General features: G+C 50.3%; 1 protein-coding gene across 2 annotated transcripts; it reads right to left on the bottom strand.

Annotated features, from left to right (window-relative positions):
- Window positions 1-8,648: 8,648 nt before the first annotated feature.
- LOC135376652 (uncharacterized) lies at window positions 8,649-15,677 on the bottom strand. Of its 2 annotated transcripts, none has more exons than XM_064609161.1 (6): window positions 15,615-15,677; window positions 14,115-15,045; window positions 13,850-13,981; window positions 13,700-13,796; window positions 10,020-13,564; window positions 8,649-9,904 (listed from the first exon to the last, which is right to left on the bottom strand). In XM_064609161.1, the coding sequence occupies exons 2-6, from the start codon at window positions 14,545-14,547 to the stop codon at window positions 8,685-8,687; spliced, it is 5,427 nt and encodes a 1,808-aa protein (XP_064465231.1). In that variant the 5' UTR covers window positions 14,548-15,045; window positions 15,615-15,677; the 3' UTR covers window positions 8,649-8,684. The 2 variants fall into 2 exon arrangements, with proteins under 2 accessions (XP_064465231.1, XP_064465230.1); XM_064609160.1 differs by lacking the exon at window positions 15,615-15,677 and adding an exon at window positions 15,256-15,413.
- Between the last annotated feature and the right edge of the window lie 257 nt (window positions 15,678-15,934).

Genomic DNA, 15,934 nt, shown 5'->3' with positions numbered 1-15,934 from the left:
CTTAGGAACTAGTGCGGGCATGAAAATTCGCACCCGCACCGCACGAGCACCTGCAGCAATGTCATTGGTGCAACCCGCAACCGCATCTGCACATCCGGACGTGTACTCGCATACCCGCAGACATACCCGCAGCCCAATGCGTACGCAGGTTTCAATTATGCCAGATGATCGTCAGAGCACGAAATGATTTATTGGTGCTGGGGGCACTGCGCGTTAGCGAGCCACTTTTCCAATGCGCTGTCGCTGTGGTGACTGCTTCCATGGTTGCCAGCTTACTGACGCGAACCGTACCAGTCGTGGTGCCGAAAGATAGCCCCCATGCGGCAAACATAGTCAATGGGTAAGCATAGAATATATGTGCTAGCAAATGAGAAAGCTGTCATCTCACACACCACGGAAGGTGTGCATATTGGTGGGAGCGAAGAACGTCTTGGAAAGTATTTTGGCCAAATATTCGCAATGAATCTGATCGTGCACCAAAAGCTGACGGGCTTGCTTTGCGCCTATGGGTACTGCGGGTATTCCCGCATAATCCGCGGAGGCAGTGCTGGTCTACCCGCGCATTACCCGCAACCCGGGACGACACGGAAATGTGTATACCCGCCAAGAACAAACTTGCGCGGGTACCCGCGGGACTCGCACCCGCATTCATCTTTAACGATACTACAGCCTCCTCTCGGAGGCCATGTATAGGAGTTGAACACAAGTATACAATAAATACGGCACTTTACGCGCGGGTTGGCTCGCGACGTGAAGCCCCGAGTTATTACTTTACGCGCGATATACACAACAACAATTTTACAACATTCCAGGGTTACCACGGACATTGAAAGAGGTAGACTTTTCTACCCATCTCCGTGGAGCTGTATTGCAACCACATTTCTACTTAAACCAATTTTACCTTTTGGGTATAACTGCAGACGAGAGAGCAGATGAGCAGAGTAGAAACTGTCGTTCTACCAGCTTGGGTAGGAAGTTCTACCTTTTCTCTGTCTTTCGTTTCTTTCTCCTTTTTCTTTCTTTTTTTTTTTTTTTTTTTTCTTAGAGCAAATGTGAGAAAGAAGAGTAAGGGAAACGGGGACGACGCCGCTTATATCGGCGGAGGAGACTGCGTGCGAGGATGCGGATTGGCCCGAAATGGTAGAGGTTGTTATAGGAAAATTTAATGAGACAGGTATGAGACAGGTATGGTCACATGTTCAGGGGCTGCAGGATGACGCAACGATTATGTACAACGGTTATTTACAACATGGTGATCGATGAAATGATATGATATAGTTCACGGCGGCGTGCCCTTGATCGTAACGCAGCCACCTCGGGCTGAAAGCGACGGATGGAAGCGCCATCGACGAAGAAACCTGTCATCTCCAATAGCGAACAGTTCCCGCTGCAACTCAGTAGTGAGCAGTATGCGCGCTCTCCGCACCAAGCAAAAAATGGGCACATCTCGACGACGTTGCGCGACTGCCTTACAACGAGCCTCCCAAAGCACAACCGCGCCGCAAGCTGTGAGAAGTACACTAAGGCGGTGTGGGTGACGTTGGTTAAAGCGCACTGGGCATACTATGTTCGTGCTTCGTCGGACAAGGTTCCAAAAGACGCGAGCAATGCGGCAGGCAAACAACACGTGCATGTTTGTCTCGCGTTCACTGCAGTAAGGGCACAAATCTGTCGCTGTTACGTGCCACGAGTACAGGCGGTCCCGTGTGGGTTGCACGCCCCACGCGAAAGACCACATGGTGTCCCGCAGAAATCCAGGGAGCCATGTAAACACCGTCCATGCTATGTTTGACGCCTGCTCAACACGCACTCGAAGGCTCTCGCTCGCTGACACGGAGTCCAGCAACAGCGCACCAGCCATCGAAGAGGGGGAAGCCGCAACGAGGCTGCCATCAGGAACAAGGGGCGAGAGCTGTTGGTAGTACGTATGAACCGCGGCGTGAAACCCCAATGGTGCTACCGCCTGTGAACCACTGACAGGGTTTGGCCCGAGGAGTTCCACCCAGTAGGTGAGCAGCACTTTCGCCGGCGAGTCTTCCTCAGCGTGCACAATTCGCAACGTGGTGCTGAGAGCGATGCCCCGATTCATAAGCCCGATATCTGGAAGGCTCATCCCGCCCTTAGAATTCGTAAATGCCAGCATGGTCCGTAGGACAGGGCCTCTCCGCTTTCTCCAGAACAATGACAAGAGGCAAGAGTGCACCCGAACGACGACTGCACGTGGGGCAATAGAAACGTGACTAAGATGCCACAAGCGTCCCGGTAAGACAGTACGTGCGAGGAACGATCGTTCACAATACGACAGGTCAAATGCCTGTGTCGCATCACACTTCGTCTGGAGCTCCTCCAGCGCCCTGAACCAGTTATCGACCTTTGGGCCGCGGCAGTCGAACACAATGCCCAGTATTTTTAGTGACGCGCTGAACTGGAAAGGCAGTGATGAATACGGAGAAAAGCTCCCGAGTGGCATCAACTTGGTCTTGGCGAAGTTGAGCATCCCACCGGAAAGTGCAGCATAGGACTCGTAGACTCGAAGGACCTCAGACGCAGAGCTTGCATCCCGCAGAAGAACCGTGATGTCATCAGCGTACGCACTGACCTTCCATTCCCCGGATCTGGGAAGCGGAAAACCGCGAATGCACGGGTTGGTCTCAATGTTCCATAACAGGGGATCAATTGCCAAGGTGAACAGAGCTGGAGAGAGTGGGCAGCCCTGCCGTACGCCCCTGGAGACTGGGAACTCCCTAGACAACTGCTGCATCATGTACAGGCTGCTGCGATGATTGCGGTACAGCTTGGCGATGGCACTGATGAGCCATCCAGGGAACCCGTACTCTCTGAGGACAGCGAACATGTAACTATGCACCACACGGTCGAATGCTTTCTTCTGGTCAAGTGAAAGTAAGCAACCATCCGGTACACGTGGAGTGGCGTAGCTCAGTGCGTCTCTCAGCCCTGACAGCGCGGTGTACATCGTGCGGCCTGGCACTGAACAAGTCTGAGAATGGTGGATTACTGCCGGGAGAGCATTTTGGATTCTATTGGTCAATACGGAAGTCACTATCTTGTAATCGCTGTTCAGCAGCGTTATTGGCCTCCAGTGTTCGGGACTACCAAGGTCGCCGCTTGTCTTCGGGAGCAAGACTATATGTCCATAACCAAACGACTCCGGGAAGTCGGCACCTTCGAAAGCCCTTCGAACAACGTCGAAGAGGAACTCCCGAATGCAAGGCCAAAACGTAGCATAGAATTCGGAAGAAAGCCCATCAGGTCCTGGACTCTTGCCAACTGCCGCACATCGGACCGCCATGTCCAGCTCTTCCAAACGCAGAGGATGTTCTAAAGCGTCGTGGTCGATCCGGGGAAGGACCGGAAGGCCCTCGAAGAATGAGCTTCGCGAACTGCTGACAGACTCGTCAGTGTACAAGTTCCGAAAAAAGTTTTCAAAGCCGGCGAGCACCTCCCCGGGGTCTTCAGTCACACTGCCGTCTGGTCTTCGGAAACGAGGAAGCTCACGCTGTTCGGTGCGGCGCACGGAATCCAGGTACCGGACCACGCCAGGGCCAGCAAGCGCCTGAGACCTGAAGTAATTTTGTCGCGCCCGTCCAGAAGAATCTTGAAGCAGTAGACGGTAGCGGTGCTGCAGCGTCGCGAGATACTCCTCCATCATGGGTGTCAACGGCGCTCCTCTGCTCACAATACGTATTTTGGCAGCTAAACGCGCAAGCATGGCTGTTCGCGCCCGCGCTTTCCGGCGTCCCCACGTCTGAAAGAGGTCGCGCACCCAGACTTTGAACTCATCCCACTCTGCTGGAGTTGGCGACCGACTTGTTAGGTACTCTGCGATTTTACCCTTGATCTCCGAAACAACATAGTCGTCATGGAGAAGCGAAGAGTCGAGACGCCAACGCACTGCATGCCCAGTGCTGCCGGGAAGCTGTGAAACATCTAGAATCAAGATCACAGCATGATGATCACTAACATGAGCGCCGAGCTGGGCAGTGCTGATTACGCTGCAGCCAGTAACGTACGGCTGAAGGTCCCCAGGTATGTAGAAACGGTCCAGACGGGACGCAGAGCCTGCACGTGACCACGTTGCCACGAATGTATCCCCATGCACCATCGTCCAGGCGTCGCGCAGACGGTGCTCTTGCAGCAACCGACGGAGCTCACGCGCGTTCCAAGTTGGGCGTCCGCGCCCGGGGCCACGAACGTCACAGTCAGAATCCACCACACAGTTAAAGTCACCACACAGGACGGCACCACTAGGTGGTATGAAACTCGTACGGAGGTGATAAAAGAAGGTGTTGGTGTCACTTGTGCGGGATGGAGCATACACGGTGATGAACGATAGCTTCTTCCCCTGGATAATGAAGTCGAAGCGCAGGGCGCGACCTTCCGCATCATGCCTCGCAAAGCAATGAGATTCTAGGCTCGGGTTGAGAACCACAACGCCCACACCACTCCGATGTACAGTCCCGAAGCTGAAAAACGCGCGGACGTTGCACCTCGCAGTAAAGCCAAAGACGTCAGCATACCTTGTGAAGTGCGTTTCTTGCAAGAAAAGTAGATCGCAGCTTAGGCTGCGAGCGAACTGAATAACGGAGACCTGTTTGGCGGGCGACCGGAACCCTTGGACATTTAAGGACATGACGCGGAGAGCCATAACAGTGAGGATGAAAGAGCTGGATACACTCATCATAATTCGCCGTCAGACGCAGGCGGCATGTGGACGCTAGGCGGGGAGCCCGTACGTGACTTCGTCCGACCACACTTCTTACGCTTCGGCATGGGAGCAGCAGCCGCGTCCCCAGACGAAGACAAATGCTGATGTTTTGCGGCTCGAGGCTCAGAGGAGTTCTCATCGACGTCCGAACTCGCGATGGAGTAGAGGGACGTTGAAGAATCATCCATCCCGTCATCATCAAGCACTGGCCAGGCCTCTGGGCCCAACAGATTGCAGTTTTCTTCCGTGCCTGCTTCAGAGCCACTGAGCTGGGGAAGACCGCCAGCCGCAATTACTGGCACTGTGATGTCGGGCAGCTTGTGAGTGCATGACGTGTCCAAGCCCACAGAATCAGGTACCGACTTAGGAGAAACAGCATTGTCCGTCACCCCAGCCGCCGATGCCAAAGCCGGGAAGTCGGAAACGCTATCCACAAAAGTAGGGGTAGCTGTAGCAGCAGTATCGTGGGCATGATCTCCGGTATCAGGCACTGCCGGTTCCAAAACTGGGAAGCCAGCAACACTGTCCACAACAAGAGCACGGGCACGACCTCTATCATCGGGAGACGGGGTCTTGGGCCTTGAGTGTTCCCCTTTCGCTGCTGAGGAATAGGACCGACGCAGGACGCAGTCGACTGTGGCATGGCTCTGACCACATCGAAGACAGGGGGCTCGGCAGCCCACAGTTGGATGACCAAAGACTCCGCATCTCTCACAGCGTGATACCTTACAGTCGCCTCGGAAGTGGCCTTCCGAGCCACACCTACCGCACACTTTCTTTAACCCTTTGTAGTCTACCATAGCACGGTCCAACCCAACCAGAAGGAAGTTTGGGACCGGCTTCCTCATATCGAACTTGACTACTCGGATTCCGTTGCGTATAGTTGGGCGGTCTTTGTAGACCGGGAACGAAAGATCCTTCACTATTCCATACGGTGCAAGGGCCCGCACAAGTGCGTCATCCGACACGTATTCTGGTAACCTTTTGACTGTCAAATACGTGATCCTTGAGCTTGAAACTGGGTCAAGAGGGACTTCCTTGTCTTCATACACCACCTTTGCGGCTTCGAGAAGAGTATCACGGGCTCGCCTATTTTTGGCAAGAACTTGGAAAGACAGACCACCCTGGTGTTGAATGGAGTGTACATTGTCGTGACCTACCAGGTCACAGACGGCATTCATGACGCCATCTACGGAAGCCTCGTCGGGCACGGTGAAGTTGAAAGCATGGTCCTTTGGGGGCCTTACGGTGCTTAGCGTGCAGGACAGTGCGGCGGACATCGTGAAGAACCCTGGGGTGGACTACGAGAAGTCAAACCCCAGGCAAGCGAAGTTAGGCTTAGTATAGCAGCAGGAGCAGAATGAGCGAACGTCTGTACAGATCAACGTCGTCGTCTATACCAGCTTGGGTAGGAAATTTTACCTTTTTTTGTTTTGGAGTTGTAGAGGCGGAATCGCGGCGTATAAACACAGTGTACCTTTTAAACAATTAGAAAATGCATCAATCGAAGGTGCGGTGACACAACACTATCTGGCAGTGCGTTCCATTCCGATATAAAGCGTAGAAAAACAAAAACAAAAAGGTTACTTGAAAGCATCTATTCTGCTGAGAGAGCTGAGAGGATGGCGGCTAGCTGGTGAAGGTTCATAGTGATGGGAAACCTTATCTGTGTGTCTTATCTTTTATCGTCTTTTAGAGTCCTCAAGCTCGAGGACTATGGATCTATTCCTTCAGATGTCTTGAATTAGTATTACGGAGAATCTGTTGTTGCAATGATTGAGTATACAAGTCTACGTTACTTTTTACACCATGATTTGCATGTGATTGCATGTTTTGCATACATGTGAGCATAGCAAGCGTAATCGATACACCCTCCTTTTTATTTGTAAAGTATTTGCGTGCATCTTCCACTTTCTTCTTCCACTTTCGGAAACTTCAAGGACGTCCATCGCACCTCGCTACACAGGTTGTGTATTATTGTAGCACACAAAATCGATCCAAGCGCGTGCTGCTTTGTCCTCGGTACCAGGTGTACACCACCGTGTCGTCACAGTGTCGTTTCATCGCGTTCACCGAGACGCTTTCCCCAGTCGTCTAACTTGTCATTCCTCCTTGTCAGTTCCACCTCTCAGTTACCTCAGTTACCTCTTCAGTTCCAAGATGGTGCCTTAAGCTTCCTTCCTTGGCATTAAAGCGATGCCATTTATTGTGTGCACAGATGGCACCGAACAGCAGGTCTGGTCTCATTTGACCAGGAGGAGGCTTTTGATGCGGTGCGGTTGCATATACAGTCCAAAATCGTCCTTAAAGCGAATCGTCCATATTATCGAATACCAAGGAAATAACAAAAAATTCAGAAGGTTTCTTGAAAAATATTCTCGAATTAGTACCTGCTTGAAGGACCGTTGGCTTGGCGTTGCTGAAGTCGTCGACGCCAGAGCCTGACAACTTGCCTTGACAACTGCACCGCCTCTGTTCTCGTAACCTACAACTCCTTGCACCAGGATGAGTCGTCATACAGCACCATGACGTCATACAGCATTTTCCAGGCTCTTCAAGCCCGCAAATAACCCCATTTCCTCTTATAGTTCTTGTGGATGGTTGCGAAGGAGGGGGCATAGGTCCCTAAACGCAACGGAACGTCTTACTTTCAAAAATTCTCCTGCAGAACGTGGGGAGAGGCTTGCCCTCCACACTGACTACATAGACTACCATAGATTATGATCTGTACCGTGCTGGACCGTCCATTGTCCGAAAAGCGAGTTTTCATATTAACGGTCCTCTAAAAAATCGTACATAATTCGAGTTGTCCATATTAACGGAGCCCATATTAACGAGGACAGGCTGTACCCAGTAGTGCAGGCCGCTGGTTTTATTCCCGTGGTAGTGGGATAAATCAACACCACCTAGAAGAGAAGGCCTCTCCAATATCCCCTCGCCTTCGCCATATAAGTCAGCCTACCCGCATGGTTTCTCTCCAATGAAGCGCGTGTCGTCTCCTTCGCCGGGACACATCTTCCGTGGGATTAGCCGACGCCTATCCGAGTAGGATGACATTACGCTGCGGAGCGCTACGGAGCTGCGCTGAGCTTCTGTCCAGGTGGTGTTGGATTTTATACCCCGGACTTAGGCTTACATTGAAGTGAAAGGGGGGGGGGCACTTCTCAGTAGCACAAGTACACTCTAAATCTTTTCACACCTTTAAAGGTGTAATAGCGTGCATGGCGCACGCCTTTTTAGGTGTAATTTTGGTAACATCATAATGGAGCACGGTTTCGCACAAATTTTCTTTACTCGAGTGTTGTCTGTCCTCCAAAAATTGTCTTGCAACATCTCGACATTGTTCAACAGTATTGTAGACACTTGCGCGTGCTCGATTATCGATAGCGATCCATACATGCATTAGCTCGTACCGACGATATCCAAGACATAATAAAAGCAAGATTTGCACTGACACTTGATCTCTAGTAATGCTTTCCGAATTTTGTAAAATATCATACTGGAGATGCAATGTTACGCAACCAGATTGAATGTGCACAGCGCACACCTTTAAAGGTGTGAAAAAGTTTACAGTGTACACCACAGGCACGGTTCCCTGGTTCCAACCTAATGCCAGATGCTAGTTGTGCTGCTATGTGCAGACGTGCTAGTTCTATGCGGCAAATTAGTGAACGCACTATTCATGTGAACAAAAGTTATGAGTTTATGCCTGGAGAGCGAAGTCAATGGTGATGTTAACGAGAAGTTGTGACCGGTTACACCGATATGTGGTTCAGTATATCGTGGACGCATTTTAGTGCGCGTCAGGGTAATCAAGGAAAATACTATTGTTGTGTACATGTTGCTATTTCGCGAGGTCCCAACTCTCTCACATCCGCGTCAACGGTATGTTTTCTATATTGATCCAATCAATTCAATTCAATCCACTATACATTGGTTTATTATAACTATGAGCACTTCAAGCTATTTCTTCGCCTTCCGTACCAGCTTCGTCCATAGTCTGCATCGTAGTAGACGCCAAGCTATGCATCTCTTCCTCCTCAGACGACTCGCTCGACGTTATCATATCTTGCGAAGACGGGCGTCCCGACTCATCCAGGACAGACCCTCCATCGCCAGGCCTTAACGACGCCCTCCTGGCCTCGTTCAGCCACCGCTGAAAGGGCAACGAGTCCGGTTTCCAAAGACGGTTTTTCTCAAGGTACGAAAGGGCGCTCACGCACTTCTTCAACGGTTTTTCCTCTTCGATGGAATTCCATATTCGGCTGCGACCTTGTGTCATAGACGGCGTCATGTATTCCGTCGAGTTCGTACGTCTCAACATTCTGAGACTGATCGGAGCCACGGCGCTCGACCGCGAACTGCTGCAGAGACGGAACGGCGTACGGTACGGCGCCGTTTTTCGCAGCGTTTTCTTGAGCGATTTTGGAGGACCGCTGCTAGAGCTGTCTTCGAAACTGGCTTGCTCTGTGATGGTGGTTGCACCGTTGGGTGAGAAGATCCCACTTTGACGTTCCGTATCATAAAAGCGCCTGCCCCGGTCGCAGTCGACAATGATTGTTGCCTCCGACGTACTTTCGCACTGTGGAAGAGCTGGAATAATGCGGTAGTCTGCGCTGGGCTGCAAACTGGATGATTTCTTCCTGTCGGTTTCGATATTTGGTGGTTTAATTTCTAGTGAAGTCGGGTAGTCAGTCTTCGGTATTATCTCGTCCGGTTCATATGGTTGCGGGACATTAGAAGAAATGGGCGTACCTTGTAAGTCGTAACTGACGTACGTGGTTGATTTGGGTGTATCCCGCGTCACAGATGTCTGGTACGCCGTTTTATGCATGTACAAGAAAGCCTTCAGAAGTGGATTCATCTGGTTTTCGCGAATGAAGTTTTCGAGGTCGATCTCCTCCAACGTTGTTCCCTGTCTTGTGTCGTCCAAGCCATGCAGCACATGAGCCATGGATTCGGTTTCCATAACGTCGCCCGAAGGATCCGTTGAAGGTGAGATTTGGCAGGATGAGACTTCCTTGTACAGGGAAACAGTCCTAAGCCAATATTCTGTATACGACTTGGAACGCGGGACGAAACCACGTTCACCATCAACGCTGCCCAGTCTGTCGGATGGAAGGATGCCGTGGAATGACGCAGATTTCGGCCTCGTTCGTTTTCCGTTGGTGAAGCCACCTGTATAGGTTTCTCATATTACTGAAGTCAAATATCAGAGCTGCAAACTATTTAAGCTAAAGCAGTGTAACTGTAGCTAATATCTCTCTTTTTAGAGCATGTAGCTATTACGTACTTTTCCGGTCTCTTTGTCCACCTTCTCTCGAGTCATCGGTTTTGCTGCCTGACACGGACGAAAATCTCACGACTGCAACTCCCGTGGTGGTGTAGTTTGCACATATGCTCTCGGTGTCACGATATTCTCGAAATGGCTCAGTCCATCTGGCGGTGTTGCCGTCGGGAGGAGAAGACGTCGTTTCCTCCAGAGGTACGATATTTCCAATCGCGCCTTCGCGCGTGTGGTGTTGAGAGGGTGTCACTTCGGGTGTCATCGGTTGTACTCCTGCTGCGTTCTTGAGAACATTTTTCCTGAATTCTTTTAGGAGCAATTTAGGAATCGGAGGGACCCAGCTCATTGTTTTAGTGTCTTGATCTCGATGTTTTTCAGGTGGTCGTCGCCTTCTCGGGCTAAATGGGAATCGCGTATCAACAGAACGACGAGGTTTTTCGCAATCGTTAGACACTATATTAGATTCTGATGAATTAACGACAGTAACTTGAGATAAGAACTTCGTCATTTCTTTCTCTTCCAAGTGAACATAACCGTCTTCATCCAAGCTATCTTCCGTCGTCTGAGTCGTCGTCATTGCAGCAGTGGTGGTATCCTCTGACGACGAAGTATCACTCCCGGGGGCGTCACCATCAGCTCCATGAATGTCCACGTCTGGGAAGCTTAATTCCGTGTAAAACCTTCTGATAGATGTCGACGATGTTTCTTGCGTAACTGTGTTGTCAGCTGTGTTGTCAGCTGTGTTGTCAGAACTTTGCCGAGTTCCTGATGACGGCTGCAGGTCGAATCCATCCGCTGTGTTAGCTTCACCGCTCGACCGCGCAGTTGTAAATTCATACTCTCGTTTAACATAGTTCGTTGATGGTGATTCTGGAGCAATAAGCTTGTTGCGTGTCGACGTACCAGAGCTTTCCCTATTCACCTTTTCCAATGGCTCATGGGTGAGCGCTAGCCAGTTTTCGTGTTCGAAAGGCACCGGAGGAGCCGTTGTGCTCTGGATCGACGGCACCACATGTGTTGCAAGCTGGAGAACATGGGCGTACTCTTCTTCCAAAATTTGCTTCAGGATATTTTTCAAGTCGCCTCTTCGTAGGCGCGAAAGTGGCTGACTTAATGCTTCCAGATCAGCTTTAGGCGCGGTGGAATTTCCTTTGGGATTAATATCAACTTTGGAAACGTCACTGGTACTTAGGAAGTCCTCGTTCAAAAGCACGTCTTGCATCAAGTCGTAACCGCACACAGCCTCCTGCGTAGCTTTTGCTCCTGGGAACTTCCTGTTGTCTTCTACAGCTATGGCTCGATTTGGTCCTACGACTCTGTTTAAGCACTGGATCATGTCGTTCTCGGTGATTGTCAACTTGACCTCTTCGCATGCCTTTCGAGGTGGAGATAACTTAGCTGTAGTGCCATTTAGTACCGCGGACGATGCGACTGTTTGGAGGTTCTTCTCAACGATCTCTTCAACTTTGTTGCATGCCATATCTTGTCTTGGTGTATTTAACAGAAAGAGCGCAGGACATTGAATATCTGAAGGGGGGCTACTTGAGGTGGGATCTACGTATGCGGCAGCAGTGCCTGTCCTAATCACTCTTTCGTGGTAGGATTGCGCATATTCTTTCACTTCGCTCGAAGGCCCCGAAGAGCACAGAATAATGCTTTCTTCAACGGGCGTTCTGTCACAAGCGTCCACTTTCTGCAGCACGTCTTTGCAACCCCAACCATGAATGTACGTACAGGACCTATTGAGAAGCCTGGACGTCGACAGATTAGGCATGTATGACCCTAGTTCCAGTCGTGACAACGAAAATGAACTATCTTGTGTGTGATATTGTAAACATCCTCTCTTTCTTGAATAAGGGGGTAGAAGAACTGACTTGTTCCTTTTCTTCTTAGGTATGGTTTCCAGGTTAAGTAGTGGCGTTTCTTCTTCGGCTTGCAGACCTACGACCTCGTCTTTTATCGGGGATAAAACGATTTTAGGTGGCTTCTTAAGAAGCTTTTTTGGTATACTGCAGAGCGAGGTTTCTTCTCTGACTCGCAAGGCATTGTCAGAGTCAATGTAGTGTACCCTTGGGTGTACCATTTTTGTGAATCCACCAACACCTGACTGTGTTCTGTCAACCTCCCCATTGTTTTGCAAGTAATCGTTTACCGTGGGACAATCTGCAGTAGCTACCGTCGGAACCTTGCCTGCAAGGTACGCCTTCAGACTATCCCTAGGAGGATTGTGAAGGTCCACATCACTCGAAATCGGCTCCAGAACCAGTTTTGCCGAATCGGATATCGGCAGGGTCGTCGTCGGAATGAACTTCTGTTGTCTCATAAAACGATTGGGGTCGGAACAAGAGTGAAATGATTCGGTCGTCGGATTATCTTGTCGTTCGTCTCTAAGAAGGTAACATCTTTTTGGAAGACGATCGGGTGTCCGTGTAAAAGGAAAAGCATCGATGGTTGCAGGGGTGCTTTGATGAGTCTGCAAGCGAGGAACACCATAGACTGGAGGCTCCGGAAAATTTCTCCCGACCCGATGTTCGGAGAACGTATCGCTTATTCGAATTCGCTTACGTGGATCCCTCGAGACAGAGTGTGGAGTTAGAATTCGACATAGGGTGGACACATCCGCGTACGTTTTGCCTTTCGCTTCGCCGCACCCTTTATCGAGAGAAGGAAGCAGCTCCACGGTTTTATTTCTTGGAATAGCGCTGGACGTCCGACAGGAATCTCCGAAAGACACTTGGTCAACGCTGGGGGCTTCCTGCGCCGCTATAGTGTGTAGCTTCTGGCGTAGCTTGAGCAGAGTTCGAGAATACACGGCTCGGACTGTATCAGAAAACTTGCCCTCGTCAACTTCTACTCTGCATTCGTCTCCTTCGATTCTGCGGAGCCCAGCTGGGCTGCTTTGCGGGTTTGAGAGCTGGTCTATAACTATCTGCATAATGTGTTCTAGGTCCGTGTTCAAGTTGAAATCTCGCCTTTTCTCGTCGTCTCCGTGCTTTGGCGATGGTGGGTCCGCATTCACTTCGGCGTGTTCAATATGCGGCACAAGGACATCGTCAGCTTGCCTTTGAGAATCCAGAGATGGCGCCATATTTGGAGTGGTAACTGGGGAGGTCTGTTGCAACGGCTCGACTGACTTCTTAGTAATCTTCGACCTGTGTGATGCTGTCGCTCCCAATAAAGTATTTGCTGTTGTTGGAGACTCTTCTTGAGAAAGCTGTCGCGTTGCTCTGCGAAGGTGAGATTCCAACGAAGCCATGTCCTCAAAGTCCAACGGTTCGTATGGCACGTGGACATCAACCACAACCGTGCTCTCATGGGAGGTTCTGGTAGGCCTGGTAGGCCGGATTTCGATTAGACTTTGCATCTGCGGAGAGAGCACGGGCTTCCGAAGTACCATATCTTGTATCTTATCTTTGCAGTCATTGAAAATGCGCTTGATGCCTTTGCTTAACAGGACCATCGGAGGATCATCCGCCTGATGTCGCCATCGATAACGACCATGTGGTCCTTCGTCGCTATCTTGGTGTCGGCCTTCTCTGACAATTATGATCCTGGAACAAATTGTGAGGATATACCGGACTTTGCCACTCGATTACTCTTCCTTGAGACCGCATAACACGGTCTAGCTGAATGTAATGAACGATATCCCTAGAGGCTTTATGTGATGTGCTCTACCGAGACGTTACCTGGCCACAAGAGCTGCAAAGCCTGCGATAGCTCCGATGCTCATGAGAAGCATGGCAAACACGTTGGCCGTCTGGGAAGTAGTATTGGATGCTGAATCTGTGCGGTAAGAAGAAAGTTAAGATCACCACTTAACAGGATGTGTGTCTAACCTGGGATGCACAGGTCCTTCCTTTTCATAACGTTCGGTGGAGAGCAGGTGCAGATCTGGTTCACACATTCCACATAAGGGTTGAGGAACGCACATTCGGCGGTGTCCGCGCAGTCTTCAAAGATCAGGCGAGCTGGACAATTAGGACATTGTTTTTGCTACCCGTCTTTGTTCAACTCGCTGTTGCATAGCGACGGTAAAATCATACTCTTCGCTAAAACAGAGCTGGACTCCACTACACTGAATATGTGTCCAACGCATCTTACCAGAGACACATCTTGGCTGGCCGTGCTCCACTACACGAACAGGTGTGCTGTCGGGGCACTGACAGGTTCCTGTCGAGCCTTGCTTCTCGATGTTGCACACTTGGCCCAAGACTTGCTCGCAGTCGAAGTCGTCCGAGCACCGCTTGCCTGTATTGTGCTTCGCAGTATCTGGAATATAACGTAGCACAAGTGAGTTCTTCGGTGCTTTCGCCGCTGTGTGTGTAAGTAACCAGACAATGATAGCGGTATCTCTACTGAAACGCCGAGTGAACGAAATACACCCTGATCTCTGACGTGTGTGTCGCAACGGGGTATTCGCCCTCTCTTTTCGAAAGAGGGGAGAAGTAGTACACGGGGTAACTTCGCCGATAATCCTGCTGGCTACCGTGGTACAGGGCGCATCCCAATGAAGCCTACTGAGGGATGCTCGCATGTTTTCTGTGGCGGGTAGTTCTGTTGGACTACCCAAATCCCATAGCAATAAGGTTGGAGCACCGCTCTCTCCTGTACCACCATCATCTCTCCCACCCCTCTTGCAGGGTGCAACGAGCCGCCACTCCAGAGTAGGCTGACCGCAGCTTCCCCTTACATCACCTCACCGCCACCCACCACAGAGAAGTAGCATTCTGTAGAGGCGTTTGATAAGAGCATGTTCTACACACGAGTATGCATTTTTTTAAGTGGCCAGTAAGCGGTGACATGTTCTTAAGTTGACGTTAACGTTGCCCTGAGTTTGAGCCTTGAGTTTGGCCTGCTCCTGCTATGTTCTTAAGATTTGCTCCGAAGGTGCGTAAGGTTATTTTAAGAAAACTTCCAATAAGTTGGCGCAGGAGTTGGTTCGTGGATGAAGAGAACTACTTCCCTCGCCTGTCGCTTCCCCGTAGAGTTCTCCATTTGCCATTGGAGGGTTTCTTGAATATCAGTTTTGAAACTGAAATTGGAGAATGAGAGCAGAGTTAATCTTGTTCCCATCTAGTCATTTGGCCTCACTCTAAGCCCAATTCAAGCAACAATTCGAGATGCTCGTCCTAAACTGGTCACGTCAACTGTGATGCTTTCAACCTTTAGGTGCTTCGTTTAGTACATCGTTCTTTTGTCAACATTAACTCGTACCCTAGCTTTAAAACCGCTTTAAGCTCACATGTGAGGCGCACGCTTCAATTGCCGGGCATCCATCTCAAGATCTGGTGACTTTCGACGTGTGGATTTTGAAGACACAGTCTGCTGCCTCACCCTCCAAGCGAGAAGGACCAGAAGAACGCGCACAACATGCATTCCCGCTTTCTGCGCGAGTACAACAACAGCAGTGTACATAGCAAAACGGTCCTTGAGAGGTGAACTTAACCTGCCTGGTTCGTCTTGAAAGAGTAAGAAATATTTTGGAAGGAGTCAGAAGACGCAGCCTACTCTGCTAGTGGAAGGAGTCCACTTATGAAATTGAATGTGGAAAGAAGAAATAGCTTGGAGGTCCTGGTGATGAATGTGCTGGAAGAGAATTACCTAAACACCCGCTGCAGTTTTCTGAATGGTTCGTTCGGTGGAGTGAGATCACGAGGAAGTTTCTTTCTCTTCTTCTTCTACACGCGTTCCTTCTGACAAGACTATATGCTGCTGTCGTGAAGGTCGAACCGAAAAGTCTCCCAACCCTGATCGCCTTCCACTTTAATTTCACAAAAGCTTCTGGTCGACAGTGCGGCAGCTTTTGACTTTGGTATTTAATAGTTGTTTGACTGGTGGCCTCCTGTGTCCTCTTCCAAGCGGGAAACTGTTGTGACAGTACTCTGCAAGCACCCGTCCCGCTAATGGGGCCCGAATGCTCA

Source organism: Ornithodoros turicata, unplaced genomic scaffold (assembly GCF_037126465.1).
Source record: "Ornithodoros turicata isolate Travis unplaced genomic scaffold, ASM3712646v1 ctg00001197.1, whole genome shotgun sequence".
Lineage (NCBI taxonomy): Eukaryota > Metazoa > Arthropoda > Arachnida > Ixodida > Argasidae > Ornithodoros > Ornithodoros turicata.
The sequence above is the reverse complement of the archived record's forward strand: the minus strand, read 5'-3'. Positions and strand labels throughout refer to the sequence as shown.